This window comes from Vipera ursinii, assembly GCF_947247035.1.
Source record: "Vipera ursinii genome assembly, chromosome: 1".
Taxonomy (NCBI): Eukaryota; Metazoa; Chordata; class Lepidosauria; order Squamata; family Viperidae; genus Vipera; species Vipera ursinii.
In genome coordinates, this window is record NC_139512.1 from 286,580,396 (window position 1) to 286,606,840 (window position 26,445).

Sequence of the window (26,445 nt, forward strand, 5' to 3'; positions counted from 1 at the left end):
TTAAATTAGAAGATGTTAAGAGCACTTTTAATTCATTTTGTAAAGACTGTTTTACTTATCAAAGCAAAGCAAAATATGTACAAATCTGTATATTGTACTTAAACTGACATTCATCCAAACATCCCTCACAGAATACAAATATTACATTACAAACAGTTTTTAAATAAGGTGCTCATTCACAATTTACAGACTTCCTCCTACTACAGATTAAGAATTTAAATGTTTGTTACCTGCAACTGTTCTCTGATAACTAGATTCCCCTTTGTAGTTAAAGGTCTAAGAACAAATGTACAGAATATCCATTTTATCATATTTTATTAGAGATTATATTTTTAAAGGTATAATTAGAGATTGCATAGATAGGATGTGCTCTGTTGAATTCTGGAAATGACTTTTGGACTGTGAAAATATTTTATTTTATTTGTTATTGTATTTGAACAGAAGAGCACCAGAATAAGAGGAATTTGTAAGGTTTTTGAAATGGAAGATTTAAGGTCCATGACTCTAAAGCTTGAGCCATTTTTTTAAGCTAGTAGCAGTTAATGGGAAAAGCCTTTCATCATCCACTCAGAATAAAAACTGATAAAGTAATTTAATCCAGTTTTGTCTCTTCACAGAGACAGCAGCTGTGCTGTAGAAAAATGAAAAAAAAGGAAAAGGAAAAGAGAAGAGGGCAAGGAGGCAAACACAAAAATAACTTGAGATTTCCCAATAACTAATTCCCCTGGATGCCAAGGGGCTTACTTTAGTAAAATATTTACTGGCCATGACAGAGACTGTAACAAACAAATGAAATACAAATGCAAGAAAACATTTTTCTTACATATCATCAATTCCTCCAAATAAACATAAAAAACGCATTTCCACCAGGTATTTTTGGGAAATGCTGCAAGAATCTTTTCCATGTGAGCAATGCAGCCTGGATGAAGTTCCTGCGTGTTGATGTAAAGCAAGAGAGGCAACATTTCTTTTGAATGATGATGAAACAAAAATAGTAGAGAGTAAGAACAGTGAAACAGTTAAAAACAAACATAATTTACATAATTAAAGCCAGGTATTTTATCCATAAATATTTTGTCCAATGTCTTAACCTTTTTTATTTTAAATATTCAAAGTGGAGATATATATATATATATATATATATATATATATATATATATATATATATATATATATATATATATATATATATATATATATATATATATATATTCTCTTGCCTTTCTAGAACAGTTTTGTATGCAGATTGGCTTCATTTCGCCTGGTGTTAAATTAGCAGCTTCTTCTACCAATAGGTACAAAACCTTCGTTAACTTTTCTGTTGCAGTAAGACTTTGAAATTTTGTAGCTCTCGTATACTTGTAGAAAGTCTGTGAGGAAGAGAAGGGAAGAAGGACCGAGTCTAGAGAAGTTCAGAATTAAAAGAAGGAAGCACTTCCTGCATGAAACACCAACTTGACTTTTAGATCAAATCAGCAATTTGATCTAAAACTTAGTACTGCAGTTTGTTAAAATAATTATCTTATCCACCTTCAATACTATGTGTTTGTCTGATGCACTTAAAGTCTAGAGCAGGGCTTTTCAACCTTTTCACCCATTGTACCACTTTTAGGATATGGCAACATCCGAGTACCGCCAGTCACCTAGCAAGGTGTCAAAAACTTGATGATCAAAAAAAAGAGGAAAAAAGGAATGAAGTACAGGTAGTCCTCAACTTACAATAGTTTGCTTAGTGACTGTTTGAAGTTACAGTGGCACTGAAAAAAGTGCCCCCCAAGTCACAGCCGAGCAAGACACCTGCCCGGCGGCACGGCGGCGCTCTTCTTCCTGACCGAGGTTTTCATTGTTGTGAGCATTTCTGTTGAGGATTGGCAGCAGGAGTGGGGTGGGAGTTGTTTGGTTTTTATCCCCATCTGCTGGATGTTTTCAGCAGGTTTTGGCCACTTCACATGACCCTGGGACACTGTGACCGTCATAAATACGAATCAGTTGCCAAGCATCTCAATGTAAATCACAAGACCCTGGAGATGCTGCAACATTCCAGCTGATCGGTGCTTCTTCTGGGCTCAGCAGAAGCGCCAGGATCAGCGCCAAGCTCCAGCTGGAGCCTGGCACTGATCCTGGTGATTCCACTGAGCCCTGACAGCCCTGCAGCTCCAGCCATCTCTTGCTCAGGCTTGTGCGGTGCTGCCACCGGTTCAGCTCATTCCCCTCCCCCGCTATCACTTTTCTAGGATGGTCATGTACCACCTGCCAGGTGCCAATGTACCACAGGTGGTACCCGTACCACTGGTTGAAAAGCCCTGGTCTAGAGCTATTTAATTTGACTAAAATGGATTAGATTCCCTTTTATCGTGAATGGTGACACTGTGTAAATTACCGTGAGAGGAGATTATAGCTTTTGGAGAAAATACAGGTAATCCTGACTTAACAATTGGCACCTTAACAATTACTTGAAGATACAATGGATTCAAAAAGAGTTAGTTACAAACTTGTTTTCCAAGTTACGACTGCGGTACTATCCCCCATTGTCACATGACTGCATTTCATATATTTGGTTATTGGCCTGCATTTACTGCAGTCACGTGACTGTGATTTGCAACAATTTTTATGGTTTTCATCAGAAAACAATAAAAGACACCACTGGATATGCTGGATTTGCTAAATGACCACACGATTTGCTTAACAACTGTCATAAAAATGATCATAAAATTGAGTCAAATTAATTATTGCAATGATTTATGACAAGAATTCTGGACTTAATTGTGGTCATAAATAGAAGACTACTTTTTAAAGTCCATATCACATGAAGAAAGAGCCCAGCCTATCACTACATAGCTATAACAAATTTCATTTGTAACTTACCTTCCAAATGCATTCAGAAGAGCAACTATTTCTTGCCGTGTCAATTGAAAACCTTTTGATGGACTGTTCTCAGAAAGATTCTTTATTTCTTTTTCAGAGAATAAGATTTTCAAAGCAGTTCCTAAACCCTGAGTCTGAAAGAGAGCCAATATATTAAATAGCAAGAGTACAATATACATTAATTAACAACTTTGGGCACTTCTACACTGCCATCATTTCTATCTCCAATCTCTCAAAAGTGATTTGAAAATTAATTATCATCTCTATTTCAGCGACTCACACCAAGAAAACTAGCCCCAGGTAGGGGCAGGTCTTATATCAACAAAATCCTCCCATTCTCACTTCACCTCAAAACAGATAGAAAATTAAAAAAACAGATCAGTCTCCATTTGCTGAAGGCACATTGTTTTGTTTTCAGTTCAGTTTATTAAATTAACTATTGAATGAAGAATTAAAACTTGGCATAGTGGTTAAAATGCAGTATTGCAGCTGACTCTGCCCACCACCGGAAGTTTGATCCTAGCTGGCTCAAAGATGACTCAGCCTTTCATCCTTCCAAGGTCGGTAAATTTTTGGGGGAAATATGCTGATTCTATAAACTTCTTAGAGAGTTCAATAAGGCACTATGAAGCAGTATATAAGTCTAAGTGCTATTCTATGCAGTATTTTAACATAAACATCAAATAGGTAAAGGTAAAGGTTCGCCCGCACATGCGTGCTAGTCGTTTCCGACTCTAGGGGCCGGTGCTCATCTCCGTGTCAAAGCCGAAGAGCCAGCGCTCGTCCGGACGTCTCCGTGGTCATGTGGCCGGCATGACTAGACGCCAAAGGCGCACGGAACGCTGTTACCTTCCCACCGTGGTGGCCCCTATTTTTCTACTTGCATTTTTAAGTGCTTTCGAACTGCTAGGTTGGCAGAAGCTGGGACAAATAACAGGCGCTCACTCTGTTACGCGGCACTCGGGATTCGACCCGCCAAACTGCCGACCATCTGATCGACAAGCTCAGCGTCCTAACCCACTGAGCCACCGCGTCCCTTTAAACATCAAATAATATTGCATAATATAATATGTAATCCTACTATACAGAAATTGTATTCTATAATTGGTGAAATGACATGTACAACTTGCATAGCTTGAATGTTATAATAAAGCAAATATGAAATATTTGTTTTTGCGGTAAAGCTAAAATTTACCACACTGACATTAACTGGCCTTAGGGGTGTAGAGTATAGGACCGTGGTGGCGAACCTATGGCATGCATGCCACAGGTGGCATGCAGAGCCCTCTCAGTGGGCATGCATGCTGTCGCCCCAATCCTAGGCCTTCAGCTGGGTTTTATAAAACCTTTTCGCTTTAGGCTTCTGCCACTATGTGCAAAAAAAAAAAAAGATTCAATCAATCAATTTCAACTTTTCATGGCAATAAAATGATCTCGCCAAGTTGGAATTGATTGATCAGTCTGCCATTACCACTGCAGCCATGCCCACCCAATGGGCCATGCCTGCCCAATTGGCCACATCCACCCAATGGGCCAACCCCACTCGGCACCTGATGACACATAAGTGGATTTTCGGTTGCAGTTTGGGCACTTGGTCTCTAAAATGTTTACCTAGTGTGAGAAACTGTTTTGCTATGTAAGAATGTTAACCTTAAAACATGAAAAAACCTCACATACCTGCAATTTTCCCCATAACCGACATTTATCACATCCAACACAATCCATTATGCGAGATATGTTTTTGAAATGCAATCTGAATTCTTCCTACCAATACAGAAAAACATGTTTAAAGCTTTTTCTAATGCATTAGTGATTCTAAAGATGGTGGTCCAACATTCTCTCAATGTTTTCTTTACTTCCTAATTTGGGGTACCATTTTCCTTTCAGAGGTAACCATTGAAGCCTTCAAACTAATTAGTTCAAACCATAGTTTGCAACCACTTTTAATCTGATGGCAAGCTGGCTGGGAGTATCTATAGTTAATTCTATATCAGTTTCATTGTACTATTTGCTTTGAAAAAGATACATTGAAAAAAGGATGGAATGAACATGCTTTTGTACTGCCCCTTTTGTAAATGTGTGCAACACATCTAAGTATCTAAAAAAAGGTGGAGTTTGCATTAGAATGACATAACACTTGTTCCATCATTTGATCCCTGCCCTGGATGCTTTTTTCATACTCATAAAGAGAAATAGTTTCATTTTTCAGGTAGTAAAGAAGCTTATGAATTGGCATTTACTATAAAACTATAAAGTATAGCTGTAAATCAACAGTAGAGATACAAAGATGACTCAAAATTATGCAAGTAGATAGCATAACAGAGATTCTGATTAATGGCATAATCTACTGGCAATACTGATCTGGAATCTTACATTCTAATGACTTGCTTGCTATTTTTCTGCAATATTACTTGTAAGAACTTAAAAGCACCTTGATGTTTAGTGATGTTGCCTCAAATATAAAACAATATAATCAAATGCACACACAAAAGCAAAGAAACAGGATTTAATCTAATTTAAAATTTCTTTCATTACTGCAATTTATGTAAATTGTCAATGTAAAAACTATGTTTACCTTTAAAGATATGGCCTCCTTTTTGTTTCCAGAAAACATGGACTTTTCATCAAAATGCATAGGAAAGGACCTAGAAAAATTAGATAATGAATTAGACTTATTTAACAAAACTGTTTGGATACTAGTAATAATGCTCCACTTTCTACAATTACTTGACATATCTACAGTACCTAAAATGTTTAAAATATGGTTCAAGAACATATATATATATATATATATATATATATGTATGTATGTATGTATGTATGTATGTATGTATGTATGTATGTATATATATATATATGGATCCTTGGTTTTTCGGGTTTTTCCCCGCGTAGAATTAAAGGTGTAGGCGCAACGTTTCGACGGAATCCCATCCGTCATCATCAGGCTTCTGCTTCCTTCTTCTGGAAGGAAGAAGGAAGCAGAAGCCTGATGATGACGGATGGGATTCCGTCGAAACGTTGCGCCTACACCTTTAATTCTACGTGGGGAAAAACCCGAAAAACCAAGGATCCACATACAGGCACCCGCGAAAACCTCAGAAAAATATATATATATATATATATATATATATATATATATATATATATATATATATATATATATATATATATATATATATATATATATATATAATGTTATACTTAACACATATTTCCCTTGCCTTCTAGCTAATAAAAGAGAGAAAGAACCTGTGGCTCAGGAAGTTAAAACAACTGCCTAATATATAATCAGCCCAGGTTCGAATCTCAGATAAAGGGTATGACTGACTGATGAGAACATAAGAAGTTCAAAATGATCATCTCAGCCTCCCAAATTCTTTATTAGCAATTTGAATAATTTACACAAATAATGAGCTGTCATAAGTTGACTATATCCTGTGGATAAGCCTTGGGTCAGGCCAAAGCAGGAAAGAAAGAATTAATTAGCAAGGTGTATTCAAAAAGCCTTGACAAATACTATATATATATATATATATATATATATATATATATATATATATATATATATATATATATATATATATATATATATATATATATATATATATATATATATATATATATATATCTCCATACCCAGTTACATGGTTTGTCCAATTCTATAAGCAATGCAGAAGAGTTACTTTTATGTTTTTTCCCAAAGGGTTCTTAACAAATATCCCAAAGGAAATAATATGAAATTCTTCATTACATAGCAGTTCTCAATTTTAACTTTCTCTCCAACTCTTTTATGAAACTCTTCCTTTTCTTTTCTGGATGTAATGTCTTGTTGAGTTTTGTAGTATGTTACTATATTCCTCCTTGCTAAATAGAAACACATGAACACTTATAAACTAACTTTCTGACAATAGAGAATATTATTATTCAAAAGACTTAGAGAACTCCATCCAAAACTACATACTCTATGCATATCATGATACCTGACAAATCTTTTAACAAATCTGCTACTTATAACTATTGTCCCCAGAGTGAATTTGTCAGCTAAAATCTGCTACTTATAACTAATGTCCCCAGAGTGCATTTGTCAGCTAACACAGTAGACTTGACTAAGAAACCAATAACATAAAGCATACATGTCAAACTGACGCGTCACGCCAAAACTGCGCCCATCCCATTGCCAGCAATGGGGAAAAAGTCCCAAAACGTTGCGCGATGTCACGTGACATCACGAGTTTGACATGCCTGCCATAGAGGCTAGGATTGCTTTCATTGTAACAGCTACAGTAACAGAATCTTGCAAGTCTGATTGTATTTTGTCCTTCCTCACTTTATCTTTATCTAAACTAGGGATATGCTTGTTTGAGAGGGTTCCTCAAGTTATTTTCTTGTCCCAAATTCAAATCCCTCTTACTTTAACCATTTCCTTGATTTTGGCTCTTCCTTCTGTACTTCTTTCTGAACTTCAAGGCCATTCCCTATGCCTTCTATCAAATATCAATAGCACTTGGACTTATATACCACTCCATAGTGCTTTATAGCACTCTCTGAGCGGTTTACAAATGTCAGCATATTGCCCCCAGCAATCTGGATCCTCATTTTATCAACTTTGAAAGATGAAAGGCTGAGTCAACCTTGAGCTAGTCAGGATCGAACTGGTGGCTGTAAGCAGAGTTAGCCTGCAACACTGCATTCTAACCACTGCGCCACAATGGCTCTTACTGAAGTTCACCCAGACCTTCTAGCTTTTTCCACTGAGCTATTGCTTTTTCTGGCCTCAACATCCTGTAACACAGAGAGCTCAGCATACTAAGATGCAGCAGTTGTCCACAAAAGCATACAGTATAGCAGATTACTAGCTCACTGAATTTCACTTGATATGGCACCTTTCCCAATAATTTGATATTTCTAATCAAAAGACTCCATCTTAACTAATTCAAAGGAAGAACCAAAAATGCCAAAGGATAAAATAGTCAATATTCTTACATATATTGGCTGAGTTTATCACCAGCCAGTTTGTCAGCAGCCTAAAGCCAATTTTCTGTATGTGTTAACCACATGTGTGATTTCAGCATAATGTTTCAGTTGGCCCTATTTCACCAACTGCGTTTCTCCCAAGTTATCTGTCATAATCCTGATGACTTGGCTATCTGCTTCAAGACATCTGACTATGTGACTATGACACGAAGAGCAATAGTTATGTTCTCCCTTTCCTTTTGGATTAAAAAACCCCCAGGTATTAATTATTTGCACAATTCAAACTGCAGCTGGATACAAATGAGTCTTTCGTCTGCCAGTCATTGTTTTCCTTTCTGGAGAGCTTCCTTTCCATTGCAAATATCCTTTGGACTATCAAGTTGCTTCCCACTTCTTGCTAAACAAACTTGTTTGTTTTGTTGTTTAGGATTTGGGATTAATTTATTAAAGAAACCCAGCCATCTGGGGCTGATTCAATAAAATATGATTAAACAGTAGTTTAATGTGATATGTGAATTCAACCATATTTTTAGATCTGTTTTAATACTTTCCTTTTCCTGCAATTCCCTAAAGATCCACTGAAATCAACTTTATTCAGTTGTCTGTATCTGAATACATATTAAAGGTGGAGAAGAAAAGCACACTTACTTTGTATCTTGGAAGATTTCTAACAAGAGAGACTTAGTTTCTGTATCCTCCTGTGAATTTCCAGTATAAAGGTCCACAACTGAACGCTCAAAGTATGATGCAACCTTTGACAATGCACGTAGTTCCACCAAATATAGGAAATATAAATTTTTTAGTCGTCTTGGTCCTTCACTTTTTGTCTCAGTAGGGTCAAAACGCTGGGTGAATTCTTTAACATTAGGTCCCCAACGAGGTCTTCCCCATGTTTCTGAACAAAGAAAAACAATGCTTTAAAATAAGTGTTAAAACTGTTTTTATGGGAATAGTGGAAAAATTAATTTCCCACAAAAAAATAAAAAGAGAAGGGGCAGTATTAAAAATCACAAATACCTTCAAGTAAATGGTTTGCACAAAGATGTAAGTTGATACTTGCATGAAGTCCTGAAATAAGTTTATAGAATACACGTTTTTCAAGACAAAGCCCTAGATGAGATAAAAATATTGTTAAAACCCAATTAATTAGAAAATAATTAAAATTAAATAATAAATAATTAACAATTAAGAAAATAATCCTGCTAGAAACTGTTTTACTATACAGGTAGTCCTTGACTTATAACAGTTCATTTAGTGACCAGTCAAAATTGCAACGGCACTGAAAAATATGACTTATGACCGTTTTTCACAGTTATGACCTTTGCAACACCCCCATTACATTGTGATCAAATTTCAGATGCTTGGCAACTCACTCATATTTATGACCGTTGGTGTGTCCCAAGGTCACGTGATCACCTTTTGTGAACTTCTGACAAGTAAAGTCAATGGGGAAGCCAGATTCACTTAACAACCAAGTTACTAACTTATCAGGTACAGTGATTCACTTAACAACTGTGGCAAGAAAGGTCATAAAATGGGGCAAAACTCACTTAACATATGTCTCACTTAACATCATAACTTTTAGGCTCAATTGTGGTCATAGGTTGAGGACTACCTCTAACAGTTCCACCTTGAAGAAACTGGAAATTTTGCTTTTTGAGATTGGCAGTATCCCACCAGGATAGATACAAAAGGAAAATTTTGCTCCCTTCAACTTTGCAACTTATGGAGATGAGTTCTGGAGAACTGATGGGACTATCTAGAACAGCACAGACAATTGCAGGAAGTATCAGTAAAGATTTTCTCTGTCCATTTCTACTAACAGGATCACTTAGTACAGTGGTTCTCAACCTGTGGTCTGTGGACCCCAGGGGGTCTGTAATGTCATCACAGGTGGTCTGCAAAGGCTTGAAGAAATATTATGATTTAAATTTTTAGTTAAATCTTTGGTGGTCTATGGCCACAAAAGGTATTTAAACGGGGTCCAGGGTGAAGAAAAGGTTAGTAACCACCACCCTAGCAGATCAAAAGCTTTCTATGGCTGGCAAAATATGTTTCATTCATTCAAAGATAAGCTCAAAAAAAGCTAGAGAAAAACACATTATTTCAATTTCTGCCTCATTTACACTAATCACTTTCCTAGTGAGAACATCTTAGGAAAAGCACATTGTGTTAAAAATGCTAGTGGATCTTTTCCTTTAGCATGCAAAGAGCAGAAATGCCAGATCCAAGGTTTATTACAGTTCTGTCACATAATGGAAAACAGTGGTTTTGTTTTATATTTAAACCATAAAACAAGATGTATCCAAAGTGGGTGAATATCACCAGAGTAGAGAAATTGATCAAAGCAATCCACTGATAAGACATGCCTTGAGTATAGGAGATATTGTAATATTTTAGATAATATTTACAACACTTGATTTGAATAATAAAATCAGTACTATTATATTTCATTCAAACTGTAGCAATCATGTTGCTATTTTTTTCCATTTATATGTGAGAGTGATTCCTGGCTCCTATGCAAAATTGACCTAGAGGTTGGAGATTAAAAGAAGAGCTGAGCAGAGCATTCAAAAGATGTGCTTTGTAAAGAAGAAGGTACTTTGCAAAGCTTATTAGAGTGAGTGAAACACTTCTGGAAACATCAGGCCAGCCATATCCTTTTAAAGGCTGAGACTTCAAAGCATTATTTCAAATGTTATTCTGACAGATACATGCAGAGAACTGGGATGTTCAAAATAATTGCACTCGCTCCCATGGCTGCCATGTTTGCTTCAAGACTTTAAAGAGAGACATTTTTTCTTAAATTAACATGAATTGCAAGGCATATCTTTTAAATATTTTGCACAGCCCTAGTCAGTGGTACACATTAATTTCACTACTGAAAGCATTTAGTAAAAATGACCTAGTCTTGGCTTCCGGTTCACGCGCGTGGCGCTTCTGGACGCACAGGAACAGTCTGCTTACTGCCATTCATTTCTTTCTTTTTTGGAGGACCCTGAAAAGGGTCAAAAATCGCCCTGGAGGGGCAAATTACCGAGAGGAGGACTTCCCTGTGATTGCGGAAGGGCGGCAGCCCTCCACTTGAATCCGGGACAATCTCCTTTGGCCCGAAGAAGAAGAGACCTGCCAAAAAGATGGCTGATCACTAAGCTACTCCCTGCCAAAAGCCAAAAGCACTACCCAGCACTAAGAAGCAATCTGGAGGACCTGGGTGAACCTTTACCATTCCTATTCCCTTAACCATCTTCCTGTGGGACTTTCCTGAAAATTTCTTTCCCCATCTTTTGAAAAAACGGCGAATATCTACTCTGGGAACAAATCTTAAAGCCTTAAAGCTTCAAAAGAAATTTAAAAGAACACCTGGCACTGAAAACAACTCTTTTGGAGGTGGATAATCCTTGATTCTTATTAAAATAGCCTCCATGGAAGATTTAGCTGCAAACAATAACGAAATAGATGAATATATCCCACCACTTGACTATAAAACTGATACTGGACACAATTTTGGCAATGACAGAGCAAATTAAAGCCAAACTGCAAGAAAAATCTGACAACTCAAAGCCACCAAATCAAATTCTGACTTTAAATGAGGAAAAATAACCCAAAACCAAATGGAAGAAGTGGAAACTAACACTAAAATAGGAGATTTCAAAGAACAACAAAAGCAACCTACAGGAAACCTTAAAGCCCAAACTTTAATGGCAACTACAAAACTTACAAGTCAAAAAGCAACTGCACCTGAAGAAAGCAATACTAAGAGTGAAGACACTAAAGGCCTTCAAATACACTATATTGAGAATTCAACTAATCAAATGACAACCATAACACCAGCTACTACTTTCTACCTAACTCAGATAGAATTGGAAGAACAAAAAGACTTGACTGATCTAATGACAACTATATTACATCAATCATCAAAAACTATCAAAGCAAAACTACAATGGCTACAAAGGGGACATTTTCCTTGCAAAATTGACATTTGGATACGTTCCCTGGATTCAAATAAGGGCTACAGGAAGAAAGGAAGATACATTTGAGAAGTTAAACATGCCAAAAGGAAGGCAAGAGTTAGATTTAAAAAAATTGAACTTGTTTCTTTTTTGGGATTCCTAAAGATAGAGTATAAAAATACCTTTCAATGGATTAAGGGGAATCTCTAAAAAATATAACTGATTCTACATTTAGCTTTTAGATCTGTAAGGGAAAACAAAAGTAAGCTCTTAGAATATAATTCTGAACTATATTATAGAATTTGGAATGATATATCAAAAGATAGTATTTTATCAATTGATGTATGGTTAAGATGACTTATATAATATATTAGTTGTTACTTTTGAACTATATTATAGAATCTAGAATTTTATATTTAAAAGATAGTATTTTAATAATTGTTGAACAGTTAAGATAAAAAATATACTTCTAATAATGGGTGATTTGTTAAGATGAAAACTAGACTTTAATGGTAAAACATAAGAATGTTTTGTAACGAACAATGTAAGTTTTGTAGACAAGAGAATTATTCTTTATTGAAATAGGGAATTGTGGGGTATCCAAAAATTAAGCTTTCTTTTGTATACTATAGGCTATTCTAGAATATTCTATAGCAATTAGATAAAATTTAAAAACAGGATATTGATATGTATTAGTGAAAATATATTGAAAATTTTGTTAATTGACCAGGTACAACTAGAAGTGTATTAACTCTACTATTTTGACTAAGTGATAACTAAGGGAATCAGAGGGAGAATCCCTGTTGATGTAACCTGAACTATTTACAACTTGTTATTTGTTATTTTGACTACCCAACCACCATATTGCTTCACAAATACATGTATATGTAAATATTAAAAAATCAATAAAACTTGTTTTTTAAAAAATGACCTAGTCTTGCAAAATCAACAAGTTTTTTTAGCTAACAGGTTGATTGCTATATTTTTTTCCTGGAATAGGAATGGATTCCTTAATCTTTAAATTTATTACACAGAGAATTTGCAGTTTTTCATTAGAATTTTGACATGATATCAAATTTACCTTCTAGCCATGTATAAAAAGATTCTCCTGTGAACACAAAAATAATTAATTTCAAACAAGGCCTAAACATATCTAATCAATAAATACTTTGAAGATCTAAATTCACAGCATACTCCAAAATACATATCAAAATTATCTACCCTTTCATCTAAAATTTGTAATAAAACTGAATCTTGATGTATCACTTCACTGCTGCTCATTTAAATTCTTAAATATTTATTCTCAAGTTGAGAAAAAGGGTTCAGATGTTTTAAATCTGATTCATGCTTATTTAAAGGAAGTCATAGTAGTTGAATTTCTATAAAGATCCCTGGAATGTAACTGAACATCAGGAAATGTAAACTTTATTCTAATCTACTTTGTTAGACTTCACAAATTCAATAAAGATCCCTAGAGAATTACAGTATAAATGGCAATTGTTTATGTATATCAATTATTAGCAGTGTCTATTAATCATGAGAAAGGGATTAATAATCCTAGATAACATCTGTGTTGCAATATAACCAATAAACTTTGTTATGCAACTTTTTTTTCTTCCCTACTTTAAATCTCTCACTGAAATTTATTCAGTAGGTATAGTATGGTGATATTCTAAAGTTGTAATCCTGGGGGACTTCCCATTCATTACATTTTTCCCCCCAGAATCTTAAATAATACAGTGAAAGAATATGTCACAAAAACTTACCATCATCCTCTCCTGAAAAAAAGTTATAAAAGATAAGTATTATAATTTATTCCATCTTTACTTCTGTACTGAGTATCAAAAATATACTGTATGTGTCAGTTTAAAAAGTCAGAACTTTCTGATTGTAATTAACTCCATCATTGTTTTTCTCAGGAGTTAAAAGATTCAAATAGTGATATATTTGCCATCCATAACAAAATGGGAGAATACTGGTACAAGATTGCAAATGATCTCTATTTTTAAAAATGCATTACTTCTTCTTGCTTTTCGTTACAAATTACAGGTTACTTTAAAAGAATGTGTTTTACACCTCCCAGAATAAAAATCTCTAATTAAACAACAAAAACTGAGAACAGGTGATTGGATGCAGTTTTTTTACTAAATCAGACACATTGCATTATTTATGATACTTATTATTTAACTGAAAAGTAGAAGTGATTTCTTATGAGGAAGTGCCTTCCCATTCAAATAGCAATTATTGTTTGCAGAATTGTGCTTTCAGATGTAATTGCTGATTATGCACAGCTATCGTATATAGCTAGGTCTCAATGTCTTTCATTAACTGATGAATGTATATTTGTCAAGTTGAGTTGAACAAATATACATTAAAAAAGCCTGGAATATAATAAAAATGTTAGTGACAATATCTCTAATAGCCATCAAACAACATCTGCCTTCAAATCCTTGGGAAAGATTTGGTAGCTGGATAAAAATGCAAAATCCAGTCTAACCACCTGGCAGATTGTGCAACAAACCACAATAATGTTTTACTTAACAACTAATATTCAGAATTGTTATTTTACAATTGCAAAGGATTTAATGACTCACCCTTGGTTGGTGCCAGTGGATTTAATGGACGATATACAGATCGTGGCCTAATGAGAAAAATATGGTAATTTACGTTTTGGTAATTTAAGGAATTTTAAATTTCAGTATAAAATAATTTTGCCCTCTATTTTCACTTACTTAAAGCAATTTTCTTCATAGATACTGTTCCATACCCTCCATGCAGAGGGCCCTTTGTATCCAGTGTATCGTTCTGGATTCAACAGCAAATCCACATATTGAGCATCAGGTGATCTCTCATCTAATAACAGAGAAGAATCGTACTGCTTAATTATGAATTGGAACATGCAATTTACCGAAACCTTCAGTATAAGGAGCTATCTTGATGTAAAAGATCAAATTACAGCAATACCATATAAAAGCATTTATGAAGGAATTAACAACATTGTGCATTTATATTTTTACATTTTAAATGTATTGTAAATAAAGTGCACATTAAATGTAAATACGTAACTATTTCTAAATATGGCATATTTATATTTTATTTTATATTTTTATATACAATTGAACGAAATACAGGTAGTCCTTGACTTACGACTACAATTGATCCCTAAATTTCTGTTGCCAAATGAGACATTTGTTAAATAGGTTTTGCTCCATTCTATGAACTTTCTTGCCATAGTTGCTAAATGAATTGATTCAGTTGTTAAGTTAGGAATATGGTTGTTAAGTGAATCTGGCTGCCCCATTAACTTTGACAGAAGGTCACAAAAGATGATCATGTGAACTTCAAGACACTGCACCCGTCATAAATATGAGTCAGTTGTCAAGCGTCTGAATGTTGATCACATGACCATGGGGATGCTGCAACTGTTGTTAAGGGTGAAAAATGGTCATAAGTCACTTTTTTCAATGCTGTTGTAGCTCTGAATGGTCACTAAATGAACTGTTGTAAGTTGAGAATTACCTGTACATGCCTATATTTCTGTACTGAGTGACTAGTTTTCATCTGGTTTTGTTCTATATTGCATGTGTTATTATTGCATTGTAAGTTGCTCAGAGCTGGTTTAGAATTAGACAGCAATGGAATTTAAATAAATAAATACATACATACAACAGAAAGTCTGTTGTAACATTTATTATAAAATGTTAAAAAGTAATGAGGTACTTCTACTATTATTAGAAATACCAATAATAATTATTAAGTGTTTGTTTTTCTCTGAGTCTTAAAGAGCCCAATTTGATTTTTATGTTCATTCAACATAACTGTATGTTGAAAATAACCACATATAAAAGCAATTTAACCACATAGCAACATAGTATACATCTAAGTGACACCTTTTCATGGTACTTGGAAGAATCCTATCATATGTCTTGTCAAACTTTTCTGCAAGTCAGAATATTGCCACTTCTTTTCATCTCTCTTGGAGGACAAAGTGTCATTATTTGTCAGAATATTTCTTAAAGTATAATTTCCAAAACTGGATATGAAAGTAGCATATCATCAAAGCACAGAAAAAAAATGAAACTACTGATTCCTTAATTTGGAAGTAACAGAAAAATTTCTGCTGATGCAATTTGAAATTGCACTTGCTTTTTGTAGCCACATGTGCAAATATTGTAAGAATTCCAAACCTTAATTAAAATGGTGAAGAATATGCATCTCTGATTGTATCTTATAGCAGCCCATTAATTTTATCAAGAATCATTGATGACCACTTTGAATATAATTTCCAGTCTAGCTTTCCATTCTCTTAATTATTCTGCCAACCAGGTTCTCATTAAATTAACATATTGGATTAGTAGTTTGCAATTAATGTTATACTTAACATTAGCCAAGAAAGTAATAATAGATGGTAAGCTCTTATTTATATTTATATTATTTATATTTGGAGAATTATTACAAATAAAACTATTTTAAGAGCATTTAACACATTCAATTTTTAAAGTGCATGGATATTAATTCTAATTTTGTTTATTTAGTATACAGTGAAGAATATATGACTCAAATTTTACCATCCAATTCACAAAAATGGTCCTGGGAATCATCATATCTGGCCCAGTCAATGAAAGCTTCTTTACTTTGGTTACTATGTGAAAGAGAGACAGAAAAAATATTAGCTATGAACTGAATGTATTTATTTTTATATAACTGTCAACGCCCATAGAAATCAGATTATTAGGATGAACCTGAAAAATATCTTGTTATAGTCCAAACAAGCTTTCACAGAAGCTCATAAAAACACAAATGATTAAAATTAAATAGGTCAAGAGAATAAGAATAGCATAAACAACTATATTATTTTCCATGTAGTAACAGAGCCAGCAACCACCTTATTTACAATAACCATTAGAGTTGCAGTTACTGTACAGATGCAGCAGAATTAGATTATATATTTATGCTACATCTATTGCAATAAATAACTGATTCCTCCTTATTGTTGTTCTATAGTTTTTTTCTGAACTCATTAAAATTAAGAAAGTTTACATCTAATACTAGAACCATCTAACCAAAAGTAATGAGGTGATGAGTCAAAGTGAGATTGAAATTCATATATATATATTGCACTAGAATAGTTTTAAGAAATTAAGAGGCAGTTATTTTGTAGAATCTATCAGTTCTCTAATGCATGTATCCATCTCATGTATAATTTCAATTGAACTGATACAAATGTTTCAAGCAAAAGGTCCATCAAATATGAAACTATTTTGTTTCCTCAGAACATAAGGAATAGAAAATACAGAGAACCATTAAATAAGAATTATGTTTTCCACTAATACTGAAAGCATAATTACCTTAAGGTACTATTAATTGCACCCAGTTTGTTAGCCTGTTCACAGTCTTCACGTTCTTTGGTTTGGTTTGCTATCTTTGAATACTGAAAGACAGAATATGTAATCTTTATATCTCCAATACAAATATTTTTAGATACGGTAAATACTTGCCTGCTATTTATCTAAAGTATTACTGGCTTCAAAATAGTACTTAACTTTTCAATACATTACTATCATCTCTTACAAATCCTGAACTTTCTGTTGCATGTGTTCCCCCAAATCCCTCACTGTACTGAAGAATTATCATAAATCCTTAGTCCCATAAGTCCCAGACCTGAATGTATTTTTTTAAAAAATATGAAGATTATAGAAGGAGTTCTCTGAGCTTTTAAAGCACTGCAAAACTGTTTGCAATGTTTATTTCAAGAGACTAACGTAACAATAGAATAATATAATTATTCCAGTGCTTATATATTTCCCTAGACAATTCCTTATTTTTAGGCTAAACTTTATATCAATTTTAACCAGTTTCCTATCCTATCCTGTTCTATTTAGAATAGTTCTATTTAGTCTCTTGTTACTTTTGAAAACAGAGAAAAAGAGAGGCAAGTGCAGGTAGAGGGAGGAGAAATATCAAATCTGTTTCTATGACAAGGAAGTATAACGAAATATACTACTGCCAGCTACAACTACTAGAAGAGAAAAGCAATATACAAACAGCAAGAAGAATGCTGGCAAGGGTTTTACCACTGAATAACATAGCACAATGTTACATCATAATTTAGGAGTGGCATGAGTGGATAGCAAATTTTCAGTTTTATACATTTACTATTTGCCATATGTAAGAGAGGGTGTTAGATTATTTTGAAAGAAATCACTTACTTTGTTAGCACTTTCAGCTTTAATTCCATCTGGAACTTTACTCTAAAATAAATACAAGTAATGTAAGCATTTATCTTTACTTTTTTTCAAGCAATTTTCAATCCCCAAATAAATGAACTAAAGAAAATTCAGAATTGGAGCCAGTCAGGAAGACTAGTTGTACATTAATTCCACAGACAAATAAATTGACTTTTAAGAAACTTTCATTTACGATCTGACAGGTTTTGATGTCTGCATGCCTATTTCAAGGGAGTCAAATTCAACCAAAGGCAAAGGGATTTCCCTATAAAATGCTTAAGAAAAAAATATAAATCCAATTGACATTTAAATCAGGAATACCTGTACCATAGCCAAAGTCTACACAGCATTTATGCAAGAGAATGCGGATTTAAATCATCATTCTGTCACTGACCTTCACATACATAAAATCCTCACAGTAACAATAAATATGCTGTCAGTAGGATAGTCAATCCAATAGAAGAGAATATATGTAGCTCAGGGTTGAACTGTGGAGTTCTTGCTACTCTCTGAGCCTGGTTGTTTGCTTGTAGATGTTTCATTACTCATCTAGCTATCATCACCAGTGGTAGTGAATGTGGATATATATATATCTATAGTAGCTTGCCCTGCCAATATTGGTAGGGGTGTAATTTTCACTTGACAATTCCTTGATTAAATAGAATTAAAAATAAACCATTGTTATACACCATTCAAAAGAGACAATAAAAAACTAAGAAGAAAACAAAAAGAGGTTAATCACATAGAGAGAGGGTTTAGTCTAGTGGTTAAGGTCCTGGCCTAGAAACCAGAAGACTGTCAGTTCTAGTTCCACCTTAGGCATGCAAGCCTCTCCTCAGCCCAATTCATCTGGCAGGATTGTCGTTGTGAGGAAAACAGGAGGAGGAAGGAATATTAGATAGGTTTGTCACCTTTAGTTAAGTATAACTATGTGAGCGTAAAGGCATCCATATAAATTTCCCAAATAAATAAACAATAATAAAAGTGAGAAATCAATCAATTAATTAAAAAAGACCAGAACACATTCTTCCAGCAGCCAACACTCAGACAAACAATCAAGCAGAAAGCAATATTCTAATCCACCACTAAATCAAAGAGAAAACCAGTACCATCAAGGCAAACTACTTTATAGGAACTGTGAGAAAATATCATACTCACTGTCACCAACGATGTTACCTAATTGCAATCCAACATCTACAAGCAAACAAAACTCAGAGAACACCAAGGACAAGGAGTCAATGCAGTATTGTTTCAGTTTTCTTCTTTGTTTTGAAACTTACCTCAGGACAAGGCTCTACATGGCAATCTCTGATAGAACAATGGCCATCATCAGCCCAGAATGGACATGGTCTTTTCAGATTAACCTTGAATAACAATTTGTAAATGTCATTCATATTCATTTGAGAACTGTTTGCCTTTAAAATTATGAGACTAAACAAATTGAACAAAAAGGGGAAAGCTCATTGGAAATAATATAAAATTTTCTGAGAGTTCATTTGAAACAAAGGAAATATAGGTAAAGGTTCCCCCGCACATGCATGCTAGTCGTTTCCGACTCTAGGGGCCGGTGCTCATCTCCGTTTCAAAGCCGAAGAGCCAGCGCTTGTCCGAGGACATCTCCGTGGTCATGTGGCCGGCATGACTAGATACCAAAGGTGCACGGAATGCTGTTACCTTCCCACCGTAGTGGTTCCTATTTTTACGTGCTTTCGAACTGCTAGGTTGGCAGAAGCTGGGATGAGTAACAGGTGCTCACTCTGTTACGCGGCACTCGGGATTTGACCCGCCAAACTGCCGACCATCTGATTGACAAGCTCAGCGTCCTAACCCACTGAGCCACCGCGTCCCTTAGAGGAAATATAGCTCATGCCAAAATCTAGTAACATAGGTATGAATGCATTATCACATCCATTTAAAATTTGACCATTATAATCTCCAGCAAAAAAAACAAAACTGCTACTTATTATTTCCCTTCAGTCCTTCAGTTATACTTTGTGTATTTCATTAATTCACTAAAACAGTATTATTTCTTTTTACTAGTTAAAAGGTTTCAAACTAGTTAGCAGTTACATTTAAGCAACTTTTCAAAACATCTTGCCTTGAGTGTAATGTTTCCAAATATTATCCATCCCACCCTCAATGGATTTTCATTGCCACAAATGAAGTAACCTTCCAGAATGTGTTAGGCAGCTACATTTGTTCACAAGCTTCATGCAGTTGCTTTGAGGGCTTTCCCTGCCTATCCCTTTGGGCACATTTACACACAGCCACTTTATAGTACTTTGTTGGCTGCCCCAAATGGTCATCTGTTCATGCACACCCAGGGAACACAGAAAGAGCTCCAAGGGAGATGCAGCTGCTGCCTAAGGAGAGGCACTATCACATGCTTTGCATAGCCCTAGTCCTCTCTTTCCCCCACTGCCTGGATCTCTTTTTCAAATATTTTTAAAAATGTCTTATTTCTTCACATCTTATTCTTTATTTTTTCATTCCTTTCTTTGGAGAATTAAAGCTAGGTTTCAATCAGCTTTATAATAATATGCCATTTTTACTTTACCTTGTAATACCTGAAGTAGTCTCGTTCTTGAAGTTTCTGTATTTTGGGAAAGATCTTAAAATTGTTGAAGTTATCTATGCTTTCTATGTCACATAAGCAGTCATCAAGTAATCCTGTTACCTATGAAAAACAAATACCAGCAAAAAAAGATATTTACACTAGGGATTTAGGTTGCAAGAAGAAATGATTAAATATAGTTAAGAGGCATCAGGAAATTAGGTAAGAATTTAATTATTTTAACTGATCCAATTATGTTATAAAATCTGGAATTAAAAAAGGAAAAATACATCGTTTTATTTAAATAAAAAGAAAATGTTTCACAATTAGTCTTATCTTCATCATAACAACACGTTTCACAACACATCAAATGGAATTTCTCTTTACCTGTGTAAACCATTCACAGTACTAAACCAGAATAACTAATTAGCACTAGACAACCCATGCCATGTTGGGTCATCGTTTCAAAGATATTTCCTTACCTAGAGAAACTGAATGACCAGGCAAAAAAGCAGTGGGTGCGGGAGTGACTTCCAACTTCCTGCCACTTTTTCCATTGAGTTGCCTAGCAGGAATCTGGGAGGGAGCATTGAAAATCCCCTTCCCTTCCCTTTCCAGCAGGTAAGTGGGTCGCTGCTGCTGGATGGGGAAGGGAGTGAGGGATTGGCTAGGAAATTCTCACACAACGCTGAAAATAAAGAACGTGTGACCATTGCATTCCCCCAGCAACATCCAATAGCACTGAAGCAGCCATAATTTCCAAATTTAATTCCACTGGGAATCAGGGGTACTGGATTTTGGACACATTTTGTAAATTTGCCTATTTGAGGTAGTTTGGTTCAAAAATTGTTGCCCTATGATACTCTTTCCCTCAGTTAAAGATCACGACAATGAGAGTTTTAGTAGTATGTAGAGTAATATTTTATACAATGTTTAACTATAAGAAATGAATTCAAAATGTAGCTAAATTTCAAATAAGCAGTAGGTTAAAATATTTGAAATATTTGTCATGTTCTTGTACCCCAAACATTAAAAAATAAAGCACTTATTAGATATCAGTAGGTATGAGCTAATTAGACAAAAAGTATTTCTACTATGTATGGAAATACTTCAACAATCTCCAGTTATCACATGATTATTGAGTTGGGAAGGGGACATTTCTGTTGACAAAGTATGCTACTCAAATAGAAAATTTAAATGCTAAAGCTTAAGTGGAAACTGTACTCAGGTTTTCATGGCTGAGACAGGACATCCATGGGTGTCAAAAAGATCAAAATAGTGATCACATCTATGTGACTGAAGCCATTTTGGATATGTTGTCTAGCTATAGCCACCATTTTGCCTGATAAGACTGAATATCTACAGCACTGACAAGAAGCCAAATGTGGATCTACTGTTTGATGTCTCATTAATTTGCAATAGGAAAATAACTCCTTTTACCTAGCAACAAAATAACCCGACATGTTACACAAAGATAGCTTTGAGGGACAGTATATTGTATGGAAAAGGGTTATACAGTTATTATTTCAAAATCTCAAATAAAGGTGTGTGCTTTGCTTTAGATCCTGTTGGGTAAATATTAGAGAAATAAGTGAAGAGAAAAGTAGATCTTCCAAGCCTACTTTCATCTCTAATCTGTAAGTTTTACAGCAGTACTTAAATGATTTTCAGTGGTCACTATACCAGCAACCGTCTGCAAAAGTCCATCTGATGGCCCACGTCAAAGCTCACTCATTGCCCCAGTTCTCATCTCTTCCTCTTTGATATGTTGACAGTAAGCTAAAGACTTGTTGTCTCAGACTTGCCTTCTTGCCTGTGCCAATACCCAACTGGTTCATGGGAATGGATCAGTGGCTGAAAATTGGTTCTTTGAGAAGTTATAATCCAAGTCATAATGTGAGTGTTAACATTCATACAACTGGCAATACTGAACAGATCTTAAGTGCAGTTACTGATTGTAAGTTTTCATCCTCTGTGCTACATGAGATGACGTTTTTGCAAATGTAAGCAGTAAATACAACGAAGAATCACTAAAAATGGGATTTCAAGAATGTTGAGCATATTCTTGGGTCTCTGGCAAGTATAACTTTCCCCCCTTGTAAGCCAAACCATCCTTGCATGTCAGGAAGGTTTGATTGTCCTTGAACCATTGGTCGGTGAGGAGCTCTTTATTTTATTTTCATCAGGGTTAGAGGTTCTTGAAGGTGGGACTCTGCGTGGTGTGAATTGAGAAGCTGTTTGTGGATTGGAGATAATTGCCTCATTAACCTCTTCACTCTGGCTTTGTACTGGGGCAGTCTGGATAGAGCATCAGCTAAGACATTTGTTTCCTCCTGATATGTACTTTAGAGTGAAGTTAAAATGGTTAAAGTACTGTGCCCATCGCACTTGTTTTGGAGACAATTTGCTCCCTTCCAGATAGTGTCTCCAGTTTAATAGAGCCCAGTGGATTGCAAAAGCCTCCTTTTCCCACACAGCCCACCTCCTCTCGCACTCAGTGATTTTTTTCAAGGTGTAGACGCAGAATGTAGGGTCCCACTCTGGTTCTTTTGCAGTAGTACAGCTCCGATGGCCACGTCGCTGGCATCAGCTTGAATTACAAAGGGCTTTCCTGAGCAGGGATGCTTTAAGACTGGTTCAACAGCAAATAGTCTTTTTAAGTTCTCAAAAGAAGTCTGACAGCTCATAGTTCATGCTAGTGGTTGGCCCGGTCGCGGCTTTCCTCCCTCTTTGCCTGTTTTTAGTAATTCCATAAGGGGGTGGGGCAATTTCGGCAAAGGAGGGGATGATTGACGGTAGAAGTTGGCGAATCCTAGGAAGCTCTGGAGCTGTTTGCAAGTCTCTGGAGGCTGCCATTCAATTACGGCTTTCACTTTTGTCAGGTCCATTTCAATGCCCTTCCTGGAAATTCTGTAGCCAAGATAATCTAATCGAGTCTGGTGAAACTCACACTTTGATAGCTTGACATAAAGATTGGCATTCAACAGTTTCTTTAACATTTCTCTCACTAGTTTTACGTGATCAGTCATATTCCAGCTGTATATCAGGATGTCATCAAAATATACCAGAATCCCTTTGTATAAATGGTCATGTAGGACCTCATTAATCAGCTGCATGAAGATGCATGGGGCCCCCTGTAGTGCAAACGGCATGACTTTAAATTGATAGCTCCCCATGGGACAGTTAAAAGCAGTCTTCCACTCATCTCCCTCCTTTATCCTCACCTGGTAATATGCCTCTCTCAGGTCTAACTTAGTGAAGACACTCCCCTTTACCAGGTGGGTAAGTCCTTCAGGAGGGGGAGGGGGTATTTATTTTCCACACCGCGTTCAGACCTTTATAATCCATGCAGAGATAAAGCGACCCCTCTTTTTTTCTTTAAACAACACCGGGGCTCCCACAGCAGTGTTGGCCTGTTCAATGAATTCCCTCGCTAGGGTTTTGTCCACATATCGCTGCATCTCCTCCATTTCAAGGGGGGACATAGCATACATTCTCAGTCGTGGGAGTTTGGCTCCCGGTAACAGTTTGTTGGAGCAATCATTGGATTGGTGGGGAGGCAGGGCGTCACATTCTTTCTCACTAAATGCCTCTGCTAGGTCCTGGTACTCATTGGGGATGAGTGGCTCACCTGGTTGCGATAAGGTAGCCATGTGTGCTAGCTCATTGGGTGGGCTAAAGTCTCCTGTAACGTCCATAGGGGTGGGGGGCTTGGGTCCTATAGGTAACCTCACAGTCCTCATTCCCTTCTCTCACCAGATAAACAGCTTCTATTTGTCCAATCAGGCTAATCCTAGGATCACAGCCTCAGTCATTTTCGGAGCCACCAGAAAACAAATGAATTCCCAGTGCTCACCTATTTCTAAGTGTAGGGGTTCAGTCCCTTTAATTATATTTTCCAAACATTTCATGATAGCAAAAAGTTTGAGAAATGCTGGCCTAACAACTTTAATTCTCTTTAGCTCTGTGTAACATTGGCAAGTATGAATTTGGTAGAAGTCCCCATCTCTAGTATATGGGAACTAAAACCCTAAAGTGCTTTAATGAACAATCAATAAGAAATAACCACATATTCCTTCAAAGCAAGGAAACCTAGCCTTTTTACAAGGAAAAAAATGATACTCACTTCCAATTACCGTATGCACTGACTAGACTCAAAATAGATAAAAAGACAATATCTCTTCACAGCACCTATTATATTTTCCTCTGCAAGATATGCTTGTAGTAATGAATTTGAACTGGTTTTTTTAAAAGAGACATATTAATGAAGGCTACTATTGTTGAATAAAACAGAGAACAATGCGCTCAAGTTTTGCTTGTGGTCTTCCTACCGATACACAGATTGAATTGTGACAAAAGGAATGATAGACTAGATAGGTCTTTGTGTGGTCCACCACAGCTCTTATGTTCTGGAGGAAAAAACCCCCACTGTGATTAGCATGATTTACCATAAAGATATTTACTTGCTTATCAGCTTTTCAAGTAAGCTGCATATGTTTCTGAAGACAGTTTCGTGAAAAAAAATTGGTGTATTCTATACAAAACTGAAGGCAAACTTAAAGCGCCCTTCACACAATGCTATGTTATTTTAAGCAGCTATTATAAAAACTGTGTTTATAAATCTGCATGTCACCCAGGTACATTCATGAGGGAGATCGTCTCTAGATAATGAACAGACTCTGTGCAATACTATTCATACTTTTACCCATTTTGTGAATTCATATATTAGATTTTAAGAGGGCCCCCCAAAGTCTTTCTGATAAGAAAGCATAGTTAAAAATAAGTTTTTTCAATAACATTCTCAATAGTTTGAGCAATGCCAGGAGATTTATGTAAAAATCTTTCTTTTTAATCAAGCATCCTTCATTTTAAGCAAGCATCTTTCACTTTATATCTGACTACCTTGCAGACCCAGCTTTCTTAGAAGCACCCGGTTCCCCAAACAGGGAACTGAATCAAATAGCCAGAAAGATGGGGCTGCTCTTACCCCGTAGCTCTTCAATCCGTTGACTTTCAAACAGACTTTTTCATGACATAATCCAAAATTTCTGCAACACCCACTGAACTTTAAAAAGATAATAAACATTAAGCGCCCAAAGGTTTCCTTCCTCTATTGAGCAAACTTTGCACTTCATTGACACAGAAATACAGCAGAGCTTCCCCCTTTTAATATAAAGGTCTTTCCTTCTCCCTCTCTCTACTCCTTTCCTTACAGGATACAATATAATCCTAGTTGACATTCTCTTGGCTTTAATTACAAATCAGCTTTAAACACCTGCTAACCTAGAGCCAAGAAAAACTCCCCCTCCCCTCCGAAAGGGAGATCTCAGGAGGTCTCGGCGAGCGAGCGGAAGATGGTTCCACTTTCTCTCGCAACTCTCTGATCTCAAGTCCAGCGGGGAAACTCCTCAAAGGTTTGACACCCCCAAGAACGCTCCCGATCCCGACGTCTTTTTCCCAACTCCCCCAACGGGCGACTCCTCTCACCTGGGCCTGTATCGCACCCGAAAGACAGCCAAGAGTCACCGCTGCAAGCCAGAGCCGCGCCGCCCGATCCCTCTCGGCTGCGATTCTCCGGACGATTCCACCGCTGCTCATGCTGCAGAAGCCGTTCGGCGGGGCCCCTGGGGGGCCCGTGCCCCGCGCCGCCGCCTTGGGGCAGCCAGGAGGACGGGATGTCCGCTGGCACCACTGGGGGATGCCTTCCCTGCCCCGAACCCCCACTCTGCCGGGAAAGGGACCTGTCAGGAGAGCGGGTGGATGCGCTCACCTCCTCCAGCCGCCGCCGCCGCCGCCCTCACTCCTTTCCCGGTGCCAGCCCACACATACACACACACGCGCACACACACACTGCGAAAGGAGAGCAGGCGCG

The 26,445-nt window shown here is 36.3% G+C and overlaps 1 protein-coding gene across 1 annotated transcript; it reads right to left on the minus strand.

Moving 5' to 3' along the window:
- Window positions 1–26,445, minus strand: ERO1B (endoplasmic reticulum oxidoreductase 1 beta). The gene is made up of 16 exons (XM_083379602.1): window positions 26,061–26,445; window positions 20,577–20,696; window positions 19,300–19,383; window positions 18,002–18,043; window positions 17,141–17,223; window positions 16,361–16,434; window positions 14,525–14,645; window positions 14,387–14,433; window positions 13,559–13,570; window positions 12,874–12,900; window positions 8,857–8,949; window positions 8,488–8,734; window positions 5,441–5,510; window positions 4,543–4,629; window positions 2,866–2,999; window positions 1–1,370 (listed from the first exon to the last, which is right to left on the minus strand). Exons 1-16 carry the CDS (start codon window positions 26,169–26,171, stop codon window positions 1,310–1,312), a joined length of 1,413 nt encoding a protein of 470 aa, XP_083235728.1. The 5' UTR covers window positions 26,172–26,445; the 3' UTR covers window positions 1–1,309.